This window comes from Lepeophtheirus salmonis, chromosome 11 (genome assembly GCF_016086655.4).
Source record: "Lepeophtheirus salmonis chromosome 11, UVic_Lsal_1.4, whole genome shotgun sequence".
Lineage (NCBI taxonomy): Eukaryota > Metazoa > Arthropoda > Copepoda > Siphonostomatoida > Caligidae > Lepeophtheirus > Lepeophtheirus salmonis.
In genome coordinates, this window is record NC_052141.2 from 11686912 (window position 1) to 11705990 (window position 19079).

The 19079-nt window shown below is 34.4% G+C and overlaps 4 protein-coding genes across 8 annotated transcripts; 2 read left to right on the plus strand and 2 right to left on the minus strand.

Moving 5' to 3' along the window:
• Nucleotides 1-41: 41 nt before the first annotated feature.
• On the minus strand, nucleotides 42-2228 carry LOC121125889 (dnaJ homolog subfamily C member 21). Its single transcript, XM_040721145.2, has one exon. The coding sequence runs from the start codon at nucleotides 1374-1376 to the stop codon at nucleotides 93-95; it is 1284 nt and encodes a 427-aa protein (XP_040577079.1). The 5' UTR covers nucleotides 1377-2228; the 3' UTR covers nucleotides 42-92.
• Nucleotides 2229-2361: 133 nt separating this feature from the next.
• LOC121125891 (uncharacterized) lies at nucleotides 2362-4057 on the minus strand. The gene is made up of 3 exons (XM_040721146.2): nucleotides 3746-4057; nucleotides 3402-3685; nucleotides 2362-3333 (listed from the first exon to the last, which is right to left on the minus strand). Exons 1-3 carry the CDS (start codon nucleotides 3894-3896, stop codon nucleotides 2443-2445), a joined length of 1326 nt encoding a protein of 441 aa, XP_040577080.1. The 5' UTR covers nucleotides 3897-4057; the 3' UTR covers nucleotides 2362-2442.
• A 4024-nt stretch (nucleotides 4058-8081) lies between these two features.
• On the plus strand, nucleotides 8082-10889 carry LOC121125867 (solute carrier family 41 member 1). Of its 2 annotated transcripts, none has more exons than XM_040721118.2 (3): nucleotides 8082-8653; nucleotides 8929-9423; nucleotides 9504-10889. In XM_040721118.2, exons 2-3 carry the CDS (start codon nucleotides 9048-9050, stop codon nucleotides 10631-10633), a joined length of 1506 nt encoding a protein of 501 aa, XP_040577052.1. In that variant the 5' UTR covers nucleotides 8082-8653; nucleotides 8929-9047; the 3' UTR covers nucleotides 10634-10889. The 2 variants fall into 2 exon arrangements, with proteins under 2 accessions (XP_040577052.1, XP_040577053.1); XM_040721119.2 differs by having other exon boundaries at nucleotides 8132-8486.
• Nucleotides 10890-11472: 583 nt separating this feature from the next.
• On the plus strand, nucleotides 11473-13696 carry LOC121125869 (gamma-glutamylcyclotransferase). 4 transcript variants are annotated; one of them, XM_040721120.2, is made up of 4 exons: nucleotides 11473-11603; nucleotides 12205-12375; nucleotides 12441-12587; nucleotides 12651-13696. In XM_040721120.2, the coding sequence occupies exons 2-4, from the start codon at nucleotides 12229-12231 to the stop codon at nucleotides 12879-12881; spliced, it is 525 nt and encodes a 174-aa protein (XP_040577054.1). In that variant the 5' UTR covers nucleotides 11473-11603; nucleotides 12205-12228; the 3' UTR covers nucleotides 12882-13696. The 4 variants fall into 4 exon arrangements, with proteins under 4 accessions (XP_040577054.1, XP_071747706.1, XP_071747705.1 ...); XM_071891605.1 differs by having other exon boundaries at nucleotides 11593-11847; XM_071891604.1 differs by lacking the exon at nucleotides 11473-11603 and adding an exon at nucleotides 11779-11964.
• Nucleotides 13697-19079: the final 5383 nt, after the last annotated feature.

Below are 19079 nucleotides of genomic sequence, written 5' to 3' on the forward strand. Positions count from 1 at the left end.
ATATTATTATAAATGAAGGAACTCATTTGACAAAAGAGAAATTATGTTAATTATCTTTATTTTAAAAGATGTAATAGGTACATATAATAATATTATAATCTAAGAGCGTGATTTGTTTCCTTTATATGGCTAAATAATTTGTTCCGCGATGTAAAATTTTCCTCACAAGTTGCACAGGCCAAGGAGTTGGATGCTGTTTCCTTGTTCTTGTTCCTTTTTTTTCCTTTGGAGGGTTTATTGGTATTAATACTACTCATAGAGTTCTTGGTAGCGCTCAAAAGCTTGGATGCATTGTCTCGATGAGCTTTTGACTTAATATGCTTATCCATCGTCTCATTGACTTTAATATTCATATCACAAATTGTACAAAACTCCTTGGGTTGGTCATCGTCGACGTCATCTTCCTTCCCCTCTTCTGTATCTGAGACCTCCGGCACTTGAGAAGTGTTATATGATAACTCCAAGTTTTTCAAGTGGCTTGCGGATTTCATGTGGTTTTTTCTTTGCCTTTTATTTGAAAAGTCAACATCACACACACGACAGGTAAAGGACTCATCATCCTCATCTGAGGAGTACATGCTTTCAATATATTGTATCTCATCTTCCATATCGTCCAATTGGATAGAGCTTTGAGCCTCCTCAAGAAGGGCAGCTCGCTCCTTGAGTTGTTTTATTTGCCAGTCCTTAGTCTTTTGAGCGTTTAATGCTGCTTTTTCTTTGAGAGACTCATTAAAGATTTTGACTCGCTTATCCTTTTTGCGGACAAATTTGATGAGGGTTCGAACGAGATCGTTTCTCTCCTTCCGAGCTTCATCACGGAATTTTTTATTTTCTTTTTCCATGAGTCGTGATATTCTTCGATTCTCTGCCTGACGAGTATCGTACTGATCCAACCAAGAAAAGGTTCTTGGGGAAGAATAGACACTAAAGAAATTGTAAAACTTTTGCCAGATCTCTGGAGGAGAGTTTTCATCGCCAAAAGAGGGATATTGGGGTGTACTGTTGGCAAACTCCTTGTCCTCATGATATATGGAGACGAATAGCTTGCTATACACACTATAAAAATTGTCTTCCTCGGATTTGTGGAATCCCTCGTAGCATGAAGAGGTGAAGTAGGGGTAGAGATTCACTCCTAAACTATCTTCACTTTGAGGCCGTAAAAGAGATTCCCGATGCGTATCATACCAGGCTCGTTCTTGAGGGTCAATAAGGGTTTCGTAGGCTTCTCCAATCTCTTGAAACTTCACTTTAGCCTCTTCTTGTTGTTCATAGTTCTTATCGGGATGATACTGGAGTGCGAGTTTCCTATAGGCTTTTTTAATCTCCTCGTTGGAGGCAATGGGCTCCACGCCGAGCACCTCGTAGTGACACCTCATATCGCACAACTAACACCCAAAGAGCTCTACTTTCCAATATGCTATCTCCAGAATGGAGGGATAGTCGATGGAAGATTCAGAATGGACTTGAGGCTATTTACTTCCAGCCCCGTAAACTCACAATGAGTAGTGAATAGGCCACACGTCTTCCATCAGATGTGCTGTTGTTCCTTGAATTAAGCCCAAGCTAGAATGACGTCAGTCTCTCACGTGATTTAGTACTGTATTATATACCAACTAGTGACATTGATACATTCTACATATTATTATGTCAATACTGTTCACTGTAGAGGTGTATAAAATATACCCTAGAAAGCGATAGCGGCCTTTTCTAGTGGGTAATGTCAGGCACTGTTTTTTTTATTTTAAAAGCTGTTATCATTATGGCTCACTGTAAAATGATCGTATTTAAAAAGTTGCAGACAAAATCGTTCTGGTAATATTGCTGCGTGGTAAGAAATCAAGATTGTCGTCAGATTTGCATTATCATTGCAAGGGAACCACCGTGCCTATGCATTGTAATTTATAGGCAGCATATTAGAAGAGACCTTGATGCTTAGAAACGAGGTATCGGTAGAGTTTAAACTGCCTTGAGGCCCGGCAGTTCACGGGTACAACCTGAGCACCGGGGTGTATTTTTGGATATTAGAAAGGGTCCATGATGCTCAGGAAAGCGGCTACGCTGGAACTTTTTTTAATGCTTCAATAGTTTGATTGCCTGAGTATATTATAATTGCAATGAAATTGCACAAGATAATATTACCTTGCTTGCAATGAAATTACTCCCAATCATATTGCTTACAATGATGTTGCTTTACGATGATTTTACCCACAACAATTTAATCTCTCCACGATTTTGTCTATAACCTTTTTATCACAATCATTTACCAAACACCTATTTCATTCTTAATTGTGAAGACAATGCCTTACTTTCATTCGTATACACAATAATACAAAATAGTTCCACACGTCAGACCCCATACAATTTGTATTAATATGATTTTATTATAAACGAATTAATCAAATATAAATTTATAGATGATGCGAAAATGGACCAACAATGAAATCACCGATATTTCCTACTTCGAGATCTATTATTGTCTTCCTCATCCGAGCCCCGTCGATGACTTTCCTTTCCTCTATTACGATGTGAACGCGAATCAGATTGTCTATAAGATTTATCTCGAGCTTCATATTCATACGACCTATCTTTGTGATGTTTAGCATCGCGGCGAGATCCATCAACAAGTTTTCTATCTCTTTCAGACTCAGAAATGTGATTATTATTGTCCGAAGTTCGCACTTTATCATTCCTATCTCTTTCAGAGCGATCATTCAAAGGAGACTGCTCATGATGTCTTTTGGATTTATGATCCTCAAGTGATTTATTTCTGTGCCTCTTATTATATCCCTCCCGACGTTCTTCTTCGGAAGAAGATTCACTTTTAGCGTACCTTTTATTTCTGTGTCTCTTATTATATCCATCCCGACGTTCCTCCTCGGAAGAAGATTCACTTTTGGCACTTCTTTTACTTTTCTCAGAACTGAAGCAACGTTCATTTTTCGAGGGATCCCTCTTTATAAATCTTTTTGAAGAGTTTTCGGATTCTTCAAAAGGTTCATTCTTGATGGGTCTTTTGAATTTGTCACGTTTAATGATGCAGGAATCTTCTGAAGAAGATTCTTTTTTAATTTCTTTCTTTATATGTTCGGATTTGATACGAGGATCGACTTTGGATCTATCTTTCTTATGCTTTTTATTTTTACGTTCTTTTTTTGATTTTCGGCCACTACGGCCATCTTTTTCGTCCTCACTGGAGGATGAGGAAGAGGAAGAAGTGGAAGAAGACTTCTTCCGCTTGTGCTTTTTCTTTTTTTTTTTCTTTTTTACCACGATTTCTTCTCCTTCCTCTTCATTTGAATCAGATGAAGACTCTGGGGTTGGAGAACCTGGTTCCTATAATACAGGGAGAAAAACAAATTTGAAAGACTGCATTTCAAGTGTATTAATAAACGGTTGATTACTGGCTCTGGAAGGGGTTTAGGGGCACAACCATCTATGAATAATTTCCTCCTATCATCGTCCAAACGCTCCAAGTCTTTGGGTAATTTATACTTTTGAACATGATCTACTCGAATGGTTCGTTTGAGTAGAGTAATGGCGTTTAAGTTGTCAACAGCAAGGATGGTAGAGCGTTGATCCTCGTAGCAAATGAATCCATATCCCTTACTTTTTCCTGTTTTCCCATCACGGACCAAATTGATGTGTACAATTTCTCCGTATTGACTAAAGATGGAAATCACATCCCCTTCAAAAGTAGATTATATTATTACGTAATTAAGTATAACACTTTTTTATACAATATTACCTTCACTCAAGTCATAGTTCAATCCTCCCACAAATATCCAAGCAGAGTCCTTGTAGTCCCAATGCCAAGAACCAGAAGTACCTGCGATGCCCAACTCAAGCTCCCGCAAGTTCATCTTGTACAAATTCTTGGCATTTGTTACAGGATTCATTTTGAAAGTCTGCTAAACTACGGAAATATTCGTAACAACCCTATAATACTCTTAATAGTAATTACTAATAAGTAAACACTAAATAATAAGCATAAAATTAATCAAACGAGGAACAAATTCGGAATTGATTGTTTATATGAATAAATTTTCAAAACAATAACAAAGATTAGTTACAAATGTAGGTGGCGCTGCTTGGATATATTTCTCTTATTTTGAATAAAAAAAGAGGTGGAAAAATTATTTCTAGCTTTCTTACTTATTTTTAGCAAAGAAGTTCTTAACTTGTGAGTCATTAATAGGGTTGTAAATCCTAAGCCTTTTTTAGCGTGCTAGTTTTTGTCGTAAAAGGGTAAAATTATCAATATAGAGTGCTTCCAAGAGTGATTATGCTCATGTATCATGACATATAACACGGAGGAGTTATAAATATAAGTCTTTCTTGTACTAGGAGTAGAATTGAGGATCGACATCATTTTAATTCCTACCTATTTCATTGCTAGAGAGTAGATACAGAAAATCTCCTGATAGCTAAGCTGTTTTCCTCTCATACAAACATTCTTCAAATTGTCAGAATTAACATATTAATTTTCAGTTTCATTCTTTTTACATACCGAAAATGCTTACGATTTACAGAACTACTAACAATCCTCAAGTGTTATTTTAATAATAGATTTTACCCATACATTCTCAATTATAATTTTTTTTTCATTAACACTAATAGTCAGTGTTGAATAGTAACGAGTTAGTTAGTATATGTTAGTGTAATGAAATCAATTTTCTAGTTACTAATCGCATAAAAATATTACTCTACTAAAGAAGTAATATAACAAAATTACTTTTTAATTGAATAATATGTAATAACTTATTATATACTACTTCATATAATCTGACATTAGTTAAGTTATTAATAAAAAACCTTTTCTGATCAGAGGACGATCAACACATTTAAGAGACTATTAATATGTTCCATTATTTGTGTAAATACTAAATTATGAACTTTCCTGAACCAGAGAATGAATAGTTTTGAAATTATTAGTGAATAATCCTGTTGGGATTGTAAATTCAGCGATACAAAGCTAAAAACTGCTATTTCATAATTAATAGAGACTAGAAAATTATATTTTCTAGTTTTGTTTAGAGGAATCAAAACCAAAAATCCTCGATGATTTAAAAATAGGAGAATACAGAAAATGTTGTAGAAATCAAGGTTAATAGAAATGTATTTCTATTAACATTGGTAGAAATTAGTTTTTGAAGGGTATCACTGTATATTAATACTAATATACAAATAGTAATTTAATCATTATTCAATGTAAGAAACCACAAGAATGGATTATAGAATTGCTCATCTCTTAAGGGGGGAAAAAACGAAACAATAAGTGATATAAAGTAAAGTAATATTATATGTATTATGTAACTAACTAAATTGATTTTCTACGGAATAATGTAAAATAGGTTAATTATTATTTAAATAACTAATATTACACACCATCCCCTCTAAAAGATTTCTAGGTGCCCATTTTTATTTTTTTTTTAAATAATATCGTATAAATATTGATAAGTCTTTTTTTTTGTTATTATCACATATGGAATCTAAAATGGTAGGACTGATCAGTCTGAAATTTAGCGAGTAGACGTATAAAATAATCAAGCATGTTCCACTGATATTTTTTTTTGGGCCTCCGATGCCATTAAGACGACCAATTGATGATAAGACCATCATTTATGATTATTAATCAAATTGTTAGGGTTACCATGTTGATTTTCGGTGGTTTTTTTTTTAAACAGGCCCATCCCAAACTGGATTTTTACCTTTGATGATTAATTATGTGACAAATTTCATGAGATTGATGAAGTAGTGATGGGCAGGAGGATTGCTAGCTTTCATTACAGAGGGGAGCTCTCATTTTGTACAAAGGAATTCCAGCCAAAAAAAGAATTTATCTTTGAGTGCAGAATCCAAACCTGATCTCAGCTTTTGTCTCAGTATCTGAATTATAAAATATCTAGGATTATAGTAATTCGGGACTATTATCGTTCAGTGTCATTATTTACCCTGAAAACAATCCCCAAATTAAAATTAGGAGTAATAAATCTTATGTAAAAGTGTTCTTTATTGATTATGTATCTTCTTCTGAACTCGATATATTTCCATTTTTAGGATGAAAAAGGATGACAAACGACACTCTTTTTTAAGAGCCTTATAACTTATTCATAATTTGTACAAAATGAGTGTTTCCTGTGTAATGAAAGCTAGCAACGCTCCTGCCCAACACTACTCATCAATCTCATGAAATTTGTCACATAATTAATCATAAAAGATTATATTATTATCAATTAATCGTTGATCATTATAATGTATCCCCCCCATATTATGTTAGTTATTATAAGCGATGACATTATTTGTTCAAAGTAGATGTATTCAATTGATTTATTGAACCGGTTATTTATTATTCGTATGTAATTAGACAATTTGACTTTTTATATTTATTAATATTTGATCAACATTGCACATTTATACCAAGGCAACATGTAATTGCTTATCGTTTTATATTGAGGACTAGGTATTATATTCTTTATAAGTAACATTAGATAAGGATTCATAAATATACTAACAAGTGCTTGCTGTAAAGGATTTTACAAATTAATTTTGATAAAAATAGACATTAAAACAATTGTGAGCCATATATGTTATGTACAAATAAGAAAATTTGCAACTAAAAAATAGATGAATGATTTTAAATGAAGTAGTTATTGGGATGAGGTTCATGCAATAATTAAATATTCCATGGATGATCAATATATTAGTGGTGTCATTATGGCTATTTTAATAGAAATGACTAAAATAGGACATTTTCACTGACGTCTTAAGGTGTATTGTAATTGAAGGAGACGCAATTTTGGGGACTCAAAGTTGATATTTTTACTACATAAAATGGACAAATTTCCAATAAATCTTGATTTAATTCCATAATTTGGTTTTAAGAGTGAAGAAAGACTCAATATCTGCATTGAATACTACATGATTTCCAATGATAAAAAGTGATGTTTGAGTATAATTGTAGTATTATATCCTAAAAATCCTTGAAAATAGTCAGATTTTTAAAATTATTTATATATATTTTTGATTGATTTTTTGGGGACGAGAAAAGTAGTATAGTTACTTTTCAGATATCTTGTTCTTTCTATTGTTGTAGTTTTTATCTAGAATATTGAAATAAGATGTTACAACGATACCATGACATATTTTTAATACATTTTAGTGTACGAGAAACAATAAAACTAAACGATTGAGCTACAATTGTTTTTATATGGTAAGGTTTAAGTCCTATTATTTGTTGGCCCACTTTTAAAATTCGAAAGTTCAATATTTTATCTAATATTAATGAAAAAGGGTTTGGATTGTTACAAAACATAGTTGTTTGGTCCCCAAATAGACTATATCAAAATTGTGACATCCCTTGAACACGCTTTATATAAGCATTATGTGGTACAGTATGTTTTTTTCAAGTACAATGACGTTATACGAAGTTAAAACAGAGATAGCTCTGATTAATTTTGATCCCACCGTCTCTTATATTTATATATACAGTATTTGTTCAAGAAATTATCGTGTACTTTTGAGATTTTTGTAAAAAAAATGAATGACGGTTGATCTAGAAAAAAAAATGGTCTCTCATAATATATGCGTAAAAAATCGGTCTATAAAGTGAGATCGAATTAAAATTGGTCTACAAAGTGAGACCGAAAAAAAAAATTGCTCCAGAAAAAATTGCATAAGACCGAATTGAATAAAAAACTCGGTACTGGACCGAGTCTCAACACTACTATCAATGTGTAGTTGTTAATTAAAAGGACCCACATTGTAATTAAATAATGGATTTTTAAGACCAAAAATTGGCTCTTGTACAACTTGCTTATGCAAGTTTCAACTTGTACACAACATATACTCGTCTAATAATAACGTATAAATCTTACAATTCCGAAAAAGCGATTAAACCTCGATAATGTTCAATTAACATTGTCACACGGGACAATTTTCAAGTCATAATTAGTTATATTATAATAATCACGTAACCTTTGATGTAATATAACATGAGGTAAAAGGTTAAAATGTAGTCGTAAATCTTCTAATTTGGAGCTTTTGTCGCGTCATAACCTTTTTTTTACTACGACAAAAATAATGATTCATAGTAATATTGATAAAATATTACAAAAGTGGGCGAATTTTATTTGAAGTAAAGTCCCCTCACTTCGTACAACATTATTTGCTCCTCGTTAGTAGCATATTATATTAGTATTATCGGAGGATCTGAAGGTGATTGGTGATAAATATAGCGAATTAGGGTTTATAAATAGGCAGCCCATAGAATATACATTTTTATTTCTTATCAGTACGTATTATTAAAATGATTATTCTCGTGGTTGATTCAATGACGTCACGGGTTGCTTGCCTTTCATTGGATGAAAATCATAGCCACGGATGAAAAGTTCACCCAACAACAACAGAAAGTGACAAGCTAAATAAAAGAGGCCAATCTCAATTTCAACACAATTACGTCATTTTTGGTTCTTAGTAGACACAGCTAGGTACAAAACACTTTTTTTTCTCGTTACGTCGAAATTTATCCCAAGGACAATTCTCTCTCTTTGTCTTTTCCCTGATCTCCAATCACTTTAGAAATAAATACTATTTCACTTCACTTTTTTTGGAGTTACGGAGTAAATGGATAGTGTTTTGGCGAACTTTTAAGAAGGTAAAGGAATGTTGGAAGGATTGGGGCTTCATTGCATTGTAATTTGTGAATCATATGTCATCATTTGACATTTACCTAGGTCCATTTTTTATATTTTGAAAGACTATTTTTTTAAATATACTGCGAGTTTTAACGAAATTTAATTTCTTTAATTGAAAAGTTGTGCACAATTCAACTCCCAACTTTTTAATGGATTTATTATTATTTATTTATACTTTATCTAATGCTTTTCATTTAACGATTGATTTATTTGTTATTATAATATTATTCTCTAGACGTTGCAAAATGCCGCAATTCTTCGCCTGCTTCATGAAAACATCAGCAAGAAGTGATGACAAGTATTTAGGCGCTCAAGGACTTGTTTCCACTGTGGTTTCTTGCTGTAATTATAATAATGATCATGGATTCAATAATAACTAATAATAGTAAACTCCGTCAACGTTCTACTAAAATGGGTCATACGCAATCAAAAGAAGCCAAAATTGAGGGATTTCAGCTTCTTCGACAGGAAGACGAGGACGATGACGAATTTATCACTCTTGATGCGGATGAAAGTGATGAAAACGTCCTTGTCCTGGATCCTACAACTAAGCCAAAGGAAGATAATGAGACGGCTCTATGGATTACGTTTCAAATATTTATTCCCTTTATTCTCGCTGGTTTTGGAATGGTAGGGGCTGGACTTGTTTTGGACTCTGTTCAGCATTGGGAAGTTTTTGTTAATGTTTCTGAGATATTTATCCTTGTGCCTGCTCTCTTGGGATTAAAAGGTAATTCCTTGTTTTTGATGATTAATTATGGTTGATCCACAAATTTTAGTTTGTATTTTAATGTATGATGTATATTTCAGGTAATTTGGAAATGACTCTGGCTTCCCGTCTCTCTACACATGCCCATTTGGGACACATGGATGATAAGAAAAACGTTTGGTCCTTGGTCATTGGGAATTTAGCTCTAGTGCAATGCCAAGGGATTGCAGTTGGATTCTTAGCATCTGCCTTTGCGATTGTGATGGGACTTATGAGAAGAACAGATAATCAAGTAGTAGATGAACTATACCATGGACTTTTACTCTGTGCATCCTCTGTTTTAACAGCATCTGTAGCCTCATTAGTCCTTGGATTGGTCATGATTGCCGTCATACTGATTTCCACACGCTTTAAACTTAACCCAGATAATATTGCCACTCCGATTGCTGCTTCCTTGGGGGATTTAACTACTCTAGCTCTTCTCTCATGGATTGCACAGCTACTCTATGACGATCTTGATAAGGACAAATGGTTGGCCCCAGTTATCATTACTTTTTATTTGGCTGTCATCCCCATTGCGGCATGGATCGCATATAGAAATAAATACACCTCAATTGTTTTAACCACGGGGTGGACTCCTGTACTTATGGCTATGATCATAAGTAGTATTGGAGGTGTTATATTGGATTTTGCTGTTATGAGGTATCAAGGAATAGCAGTGTATCAACCCGTTATGAACGGTGTTGGAGGAAACTTGGTTGCCGTCCAAGCCTCACGGATTTCTACGTACCTTCACACAAAAACTCCTGGTCTAGGAATTTTACCCAATAAAAAAGACTCGAATGAACCCGAAAAAATATGCTTAAATCCATTCTCAATTTTTAATGAATCGAAATCTACGCATGCCGTCACGGCTAAAATACTTATTTCAATTATGGTTCCAGGACAATTAATTTTTACTTACACAATTTCTTTGCTTCAAGCGGGTCACACAAGTCCAACAATTATGTTTCTTCTTGCATACTTATCTGCATCTATAATCCAAATCTTTATCCTTCTTCATACTGCACAATGGCTCATTAATTGGATGTGGAAACGCAAAGTGGATCCAGACAACTCTGCCATACCGTACTTAACTGCACTGGGAGATCTATTGGGAACAGGGCTTTTAGCCATTTCTTTCGAAATTTTATATATTTTTGGTGATAGAGACTCCGACGTTGGGGACTAAAATTTAGTCCCCTCGGAGTTATTGTTTTGTATTAACTATTCAAGTCTCGTAAATTATATTTTAAATGAGTATTTCAGTGGAGTATTTGATCCAAAAATGGGGCAATAGACCTGACCGTTGCTCTGCATGTGCCTTGTATATTTTTTGTCGCTCCTTACAAAACTATCCTCCTGTTATGTCTTATATTTTTTTATTCGCATATATTTTATGTACCTAAGAAATGTGGTGATATAAAGATTATATATTCTTTTACTTATATAAAGTCATCTATCTTTTATTTTATTGTTGCGGAAAGTGGACTTCAAGGTTACTTACATTTTTAATATCAATACTAATACATCATCACATCATTTGTTGTGATTATGTATTTATAATAAGAATGTCATATTCATTGCATATATATATACATACAATATAATTATATCAATTGGGGCAGCATTTAATGAGTATTGACTGACGAAGAAGAAATGATATATTATATACATGTTGTGCACAATGTTGACGTCTGTATAAGTTATAACTTGTATAGCACAATTGTACCAGTTGCAATTTCTTCGTCTTAAAATGCATTAATTCATTACAATTTTGGTCGTTCTAATTATCAACTATGAATGGATACCATCATTACATTTTGATCTATTAAAATTACTTGATTATTATGTATTCATAATTATGAGTGATATTTTAATTATTTGTATTAAAATAGTCAAAAATTACACCATTACACAATATATTGCCCATCCATGGAATATTTAATCATTGCATTGTCCTCATCCCAAATGCTGTAATTCTTTCATTTTTTGGTTTCAACTTGTACAATTTTCTTATACAAGTTACAACTTGTACAAAATCGCAACATGTAAACAATATATATTGGTGTCCAATTTATCGTAGGATCTCAATTAAAAACAACAAAACCTCAACTTAGTAAACAAGGTGTAGTTGTCCTGGTTTCAATTACTTCCAAATAGTAAGTTGTATAATATTTCAATTCAAAAGCAAGCTAGAATGGTTTTCATCCCAAATGAGTCTGGATTAAATTTGTTTTCCTAAAAGAATAATCGTCAATATCTATTAACAAACTATTCTTATTAGCCTTTTGGGTGTTCTACAAGTTTGACTGAAAGTAGCCAAAATAGATCGTCACAATAAAATAATGTGGAGTTGACATATTTTATATTAAAATGGACAATATGGACCTTAAATTAAATAAAGTTAATAAACTATAGCTAGAATTCTTGGGTATCTTAACTCATCCCAGAAATTTGAATAATAAGCCAATAATTGACTCAAATATGTCTATGAAATATTGGACCTCATCTGTATATTAAGTATAACAATACTTGATTTTTATTCATAATTGTTTTTATGTTAACGCACCACACATCTTTTTTGACAGCTCGAATATACAGTCCGTAAATAATTATTAGTAATACTGAATACCCTCTAGTACAAAAACCTGTTTCTCATAGTTTTGGCCTATAAATAATTTTAACTCATTTATGTATTAAATATCCTTACTGATTTCTTTAGACACTAAATAATTATATATAATATTAATATTAATATAGTATAACTAAGGACAAGAGTGAATCATGAAGCCTATTCCTGGACATTTTCTATATTTTGCCTTTGGAAGCAACATGCTTACTCAGCGCATAAGGATATCGAATCATTCAGCCAGCTATGTGGGAAATGCTCTTCTGAAAGGATACTATCTGGATTTCGACTATGAATCTCAAGTATTCCTAAGATTTTTAGGCTTGATTTAATAACTATAATTAATTTATAATAAATTGTCAAGTAGAAGTGGAAGGGAGCCGTTGCAACAATTCGCGAAGATTCAAAGAGAGAAGTTTGGGGGATTTTATGGAGACTAAAAAATGAAGATTTAAAGTCTTTAGATAAACAAGAAGGTGTGGAAAGCTCTATTTATAGGCGATTGTCCATAAGCGTAAGACATTTTTTCAATTAGATGCATAGAATTGTGTTCATTCCATTTGAAATTCATTTACAGATTAATTTGGAAGATTCTAGCGATCCAATTGATGCGTATACGTATCAGCTCACGGAGGAGTCCTGTAATAAAGGTTCACAGGACAAGAGACCCAGTAAAATTTATAAGAATGTTATTGTGAATGGAGCCAAGGAACATAATCTTAATGTGAACTATATTAAGTTATTAGAGGGAATTCAGGACAATGGATATGAGGGTCAAGTGGAAATTAATGTTCCTAAATTTACGTGAATTGATTCTTTTAAACACCCTGGTGCTATTTATAATAATTATTATCAATTTCCAAATTATGTCAAACTCTAATATACATGGTTAGGCACTTTATTCAGTTGACTTTATGTAAAAACTTTAATGACTCAAAAACAAAACAAATTAAAAAGTTAGGTATATGAAAAATTCTTATTTATGACCTCTCTCTCTGGATCTTTTGAACGGAAGTTTATTTAATGTGGCATCCACCATTCTTAATTTTTTGTTTTTTCCAGACGCGGCTCCTTGGCCGTATAGCTTACTAGCTGCCTTGGGGTCCCCTTTCTTTACGTTTCCTCTAAATTTTATTCCAGAAGTCGGCCCATGAAGCGTGAGATATCCCATACTTATTGGCCAGCGTCAACACATACTTTATGGGGTTGGTCTTCAGGCAGAACAATATCTCATTGATATTTCTCTTGGAACAAGCAGTATCTACAACACCTATAGGCAGTTAAATATTCCTATTGGTGTTGTAGACAGTATTTCTGCCGCACCTTTAAGACTTAGATAATGCCATGAGTGTCAAGCTGTGTGAGAGAAATTTTTTTATCCATTCCTTAAGCTCTTCCGTGATATGACAATTGGCGAAATCCTTGTGACCATACATTAAAAAAATTAGGCAGCCTTCAAGATATTAGTGCCCTCATTAATTATTTAGGCTCATTTTGAAAATTCTTATAGGCAACAACAAAAACCCTTATTTTATTTATATTAACGAAAATAGTGAACTATTTGATGTCAAAATTGGACTAACAAATAAAAGGACATAAACTTTATTGTTTATCAAAAATGTGTCTCTCAGCGATTATCTAGTTTTATTGAATTTCTGACCCTAAAATGTATTAAAAATATGTGTGTTACATCGCTATACAATTTTATTTCCATATTGTTGTTAATTATCAACTATTACAATGTCAATAAGGGTTTGATTGGTTTAAAAAATTTAAAAGACTGCAGTCTTATCACTTTGATCTCTTTTAATTCTCAACTTTTAATTATATTTATCCTATTAACTTAATATATCATTTTATACCTAGACAAATAAAAACTTAATTTATATAAGTTTCGATATTGATTTAGCATATTTTTTTTTACATTAGTTTAAAAATAGTTTTTATTTCGTATATAATAATGAAAATTTAATATTGGAAGTACAATAATCTGTTAGGTCGAATAAAGTTAGTCAACGTTTCTGTTGTTGTACTAATAATATCAAATATTTTATCTTCTGTAAGAACCGCAAAATTCTTCATCACAACGTTGAAAAGTTTATCGACAATTTTAGGATTATAGGTAGAGAAACAGTTACCTGATTAGTAAGTTGTTGGTATAATTTCACTGCATATTGAATAACATACAGAGTAAATACTCAATTACTTTACCTATAAATAAATATCATAATACCCCCAACTAAAAGTAAAGTGATTTTAGAATATTACTACATTTAGTGTAAACATATCTGACGACGTAAAAAGAATCCCTGATCATTGCTAAAAGACATGAACGTATCTTACTTCCACATAAGTTTCTTTTATTTATGAACAAAGTTCATTTCTAGTTGAAGTTAGTATGATTTCTTTTGATAACTAACGGTATGTGAACATTTACTTTTATTATTTTAAGAATAAGAATAATATACCAACTTAGATGTATGAAAAAAATTGTTTAGATGACAAGTACATTTTTTATTTTTGTCAATAAATTGTAAAATCTAAATTTGTGAAGAAAATTTCAAAAAAAAGCACTAATTTTGCATAAAACAAACAAAAAACACTTATTGGAATTTTATAGAGGAACACAAACCTATCAAAAAAAATTCTTAAAAAAAAAACAAACAGTAATGTTGAATAAGGTCGAAAAAATAAGCCTCAATAACTAATTCATTTTTGCAAATATTGCGAAAAATTATTCAATAAAATTCAAGTCATTGGATAACTATGAGGTTCAAAGTATGGGCTAAGCAGAACAAATGTGACCAGCCAATGATTAGAATAGCTATTTTTATATTGGCTGCGTGGTCGGTTGCAACTTTTTCTTCAATTCTTCATTGTCTTTGTATCTTTAAGGAGCTGTTCTGACAGATTATAAGTTTTATGTCTCCCTTTCATCTCAATGCATTCCAAAGGAACATAAACCTTTTTGTATTCATCAATGAAATAGAATATAAGAGATATAAATGATATTGTAGTTCCGGAAGTCCAGCAATCTGTAATTAAACAAACCGCTTCAGCTTTTTTATTATTTTCCTCATTTTCTCTAGGAGTTTCCTGTATAAATAAGGACCAATTGAGTCTGAAAGAGTTTTCTGCTAGGCAAAACAGGTTTGGGATTTACCATCTTTTTAAATCTTCTAAACCCAGAGTCTTCAACTATGAAGTAGGGCTGAAAGTCTATAGCTATCATCAAGGCTATTATTTCGTCCATGGCTCTTGATGTTAAGAGATTATTTGGCCTAACGATGGAATGGTTTAAGTGTGGTGTTTATAAACTAATAATAATATACCTGAGAGGGTATATCGTATTATGGCAAACAAGGAGTTAGGAACCCATACTCGTTATAGAAAGGAATAAGGTGGAGATAGGAGAACAGTGTTTATTTATAAAAGCGGAAAAGACGGAAAAGGAATACATGCAATGACAAGGAATCATGACGTAAATCCGTAACACCACCCCATCAACAATCCGATGAGGTCGGAGTTGATTGATGTGTTTTAATATGCCTGTTAATAATTACACTTCATGTAGTTGTTCCCATTTTCTGGATCGTAGTGCCAGGGACCCATTTCGGCATACGAGTGTTATAACTCTTGCATCATACATAAGATTTTCCCTTAATAGTCTCTTTAGGAGCTGAAGTATTGGTATGGAGGTATCCATCTAGACTGGTAGGCATTGACATTGAAGATATGACTTGTGCAGGTGAGTTGCTACACTACAGAGGAGTAGAACTGTATGTGAAGAGGAGTTCTTAAAGTGAGGCTCTAGTATTGTTCTGCATAAGATCTTTAACGATCCTCAACGCTCTTTCGGCCTGCCCGTTAGATTTGATATGGTATGGCGGAGAGAAGGAAACCTTCACCCCCATTGCGAGATTTTTCCCCTGAAGAGTGAGAATTGGGAGCCATTGATAGAATGTATTTGTAGCAGAAATCCTCATCTAGTGAACCAGTGCAAAAGCTGGGCGAGGGTGCTTTTGGTTGAGTGCCGGACATTGGGTTGGCCTCAATCCAGTTTGAACCTACATATATTAGTATGATAATATCCTGTTTCCCGGCTTTCATATAATCAATATGAAGGCGTTCCCAAATATATATTATTATTATTATTTTTTTTTTTTTTTTTTTGGGGGAGAAGGAGGTGAATTTAGAAGGAGGAGATGGGGTGTGGCTTTGACGTGTTTTACAGGCCACTACAAAATGACTAATTTCATTATCTATGGTAGTCACCATAGCTTACATTGCACAACAGGTTTTATTTTGACGATTTCTCAATGCGATAAATGTAGTTCGTCGAGATACTTGCGTCGGAGAGAAGAAGTTAGAGTAAGTCGGATTTCCCAAAATAGCAATTCATTTTTCAATGACAAGGCTTGACGTTTCTTGTTGTATTAATCTTCTGTTACCTTGGACCAGTCACTTGTTCTTGCTGCTTCAATGGCAAGGCAAAGAGATGCATCCTTTTTCACAGCTGCTAGGAGTTCATTGTCACTTGAACAAGCAGAAGATATGGGTAGGCACATTAACTCATCATTAGAATCAGGAATTATGAATGGTTCAGGGTCGTCCAGTGGACTTTGGGAAAGAGCGTCTGTGTGTAGGCTGTGAATCCCTTTGACATGAACGATGTTAAAATCGAAAGGCGAAGAAGGTAACGGGAGAGACGGGTCGTGACCACAGTAGGAAGGTCTTTCTCAGGTTAAGAATAAACTGGAGATGCCTGAAGTCTATTTTTATGGAGAAAGTTCGGGAGAGGAGGTAACGCTCAAAGTGCAATAGGTGAATATTATGTCAGTGGCTTCTCTATCAATTTGTGTGTAGTTCTTCCCGGCACTACCCAGCTACCGGGATGCATAGACAATAGGGTGTTCCTTTCCATTCACCAGATGGGACAAGACTGCTCCGACCCTAATATGTGATGCTTCAGTTAAGAGGAACAAGGGCGAAGCGGGATTATAGTGGGCAAGAATAGGAGGATTAGTTAATATTTTTTGATTTTACTCAAACTCACCTTAGCCTCATCTATCCACGTAAAGTCCACGTTTTGCCTTCTAAGTTTAATTTGAGTAGCGGCGATCCATGAGAGATCTTTAATGAATTGGCCGTAGAACTGGACGAATCCGAGGAAAGGTTTAACCTGGGAGGAGATCGTCAAAATTAGGAACTCAAGGATGGGTGGTACAAGTTCTGAATGAATTGGCTTGACTCCCTCAGATACTTTGAATCCCAGGTAGTTAAGCGAAGAAAAACTTGCTTTTCTTCAGGTGCGATCTAGTCGCACTGATTCGTTTGTAATCCAACCGAAGAATAGAGACGTGTTCAGGAATTGTTTTTTTATATATGAGAAGATCATTGATGTAAATTTTGACATTGGGTATACCCTCATAGAGTTTCTTCTGGGCGGCTTTAACGATCGCTGGGGCAGAAGACAGACCATAGGGGAGTACACTATATCTTATGAGGCTCAAGGTAGTGTTTATGGTAAGGAGGTCGTTGGAACGATCATCGAGCTTGTATTGTTCAAAGCAAGCATAAAATCTATCATAGTAAATAACTCTTATCCGGCAAGATCTCCGGACAGTTCGTCTGGTTGAGGCAAGGGTTGGATATGTTTGTTGATGACCGATGAGATGGTGTGGATATAGTCTGCACAAATGCGAATGTTTCCGTGAGGTTTGAGCACATTGACTATAGGTGATGCCCATTCATAGGATTCGATTTTCTCGAGTGTGCCACGTTTGACCATGTCTAAAAGTTACGTAACGGGTACGTAAATAGGGAGGTTTTGCCTCGTCCTTTATGTGGATTCTTGCTTTTGCATGATTGACAGTGTAAGCTCCAGAGTCAAGAAACAAATGATTGAATTCAGTTTTGAGTCCCATGAGGTCAGGCTCTCCAGGTTGGTCTTGGTTACAGAGGAATGAAGGCATATGGATGGAGTAAAGGCCAAAGTTCAAGACAAGCCTGCAATCTGAGGACGTTCTACTCGAAGTCTGTAATGAGGAAGACACGAGTTTTGAGACGAGAACCCTTCGCAATGAGTGTAACATAAGCAACATCACGGGTATGAATTTTGCTGCCACCAAAAACGGCAATATGACCCTCATATGTAGGGTTGGCTTTGTCCGGCACAAGTCAAGTAGGAATAATATTGACGCTGGTTCCCATATCGAATAAGAAGGGGACCCATTGATCATCGATCTTTACTTTGACAAAGGCTCTTTGAGAGCTGTTAAGGGGGGAGTTTTTGATAACTCTGCCTCTCTTGCAGCAAGGAGCAAAATGGTCATTTGCAGTAAGTCTTTCTCATAGCCTAACATTGGGATTTAAGAGGATGGTGCTTCGACCCGCAATACTTACATTTTATAGTCTCCCTATGAGGCTTCGGGGTGATGGGATTCGGACCTTCGGAAACGTCACAGTTGAACTACTACGTCAAGCTTGGAGAATCTTTTCTGGAACAAGAGCTCCCTCAGTTTAGGTGAAGTCGTATTCTTTACAATTGACCCCACTATCGAATCTTCTTTGCACGAGTCGTTGCATGAGGAACAAACCAATTTAAAAAAGCGTGCTTGAACACGGAGTCGAGTGACAAAATCGTCTATGGGTTCTCTCAGGAGTCGTCTGGTTTCGTAGGGGCAATACCTTTACAAAAATAGGTGAAAAGGCGTCGCCCATTATCCTAGGTAGCGCTATATACGAGTCTTCTCCCCCTACAGGGAGGACTTCCAGGATCTTGCGCCATTGCTGTACCTCCAGACTGGTACAGTGAAGGAGGAGTGCAGTTTGACGTTCGGGGGAGAAGGTCATCAAATAGAGACACGTACGTCTGAAATTCGTCAGACCACGCCGACCAACGGTATCTTCTCTGTGGGCAAAGGAGAAGGCAGGGAAATCCCTAGGTGGCTAGAGTGAGGATTCACGGAATGAGTGGCTTCATATCACTGATCTTTTGCATTGA

Coding starts and splice junctions, on each gene's coding strand:
- LOC121125889 (XM_040721145.2), bottom strand. CDS start 1,376: ATGAGGTGTCACTACGAGGTGCTCGGCGTGGAGCCCATTGCCTCCAAC.
- LOC121125891 (XM_040721146.2), bottom strand. CDS start 3,896: ATGAATCCTGTAACAAATGCCAAGAATTTGTACAAGATGAACTTGCGG. Junction 3,686..3,745: donor GAACTATGACTTGAGTGAAG/GTAATATTGTAT, acceptor CTACTTTTGAAG/GGGATGTGATTTCCATCTTT. Junction 3,334..3,401: donor CTAAACCCCTTCCAGAGCCA/GTAATCAACCGT, acceptor CCTGTATTATAG/GAACCAGGTTCTCCAACCCC.
- LOC121125867 (XM_040721118.2), top strand. CDS start 9,048: ATGATCATGGATTCAATAATAACTAATAATAGTAAACTCCGTCAACGT. Junction 9,424..9,503: donor TGCTCTCTTGGGATTAAAAG/GTAATTCCTTGT, acceptor TGTATATTTCAG/GTAATTTGGAAATGACTCTG.
- LOC121125869 (XM_040721120.2), top strand. CDS start 12,229: ATGAAGCCTATTCCTGGACATTTTCTATATTTTGCCTTTGGAAGCAAC. Junction 12,376..12,440: donor ATTTCGACTATGAATCTCAA/GTATTCCTAAGA, acceptor ATTGTCAAGTAG/AAGTGGAAGGGAGCCGTTGC. Junction 12,588..12,650: donor ATAGGCGATTGTCCATAAGC/GTAAGACATTTT, acceptor ATTCATTTACAG/ATTAATTTGGAAGATTCTAG.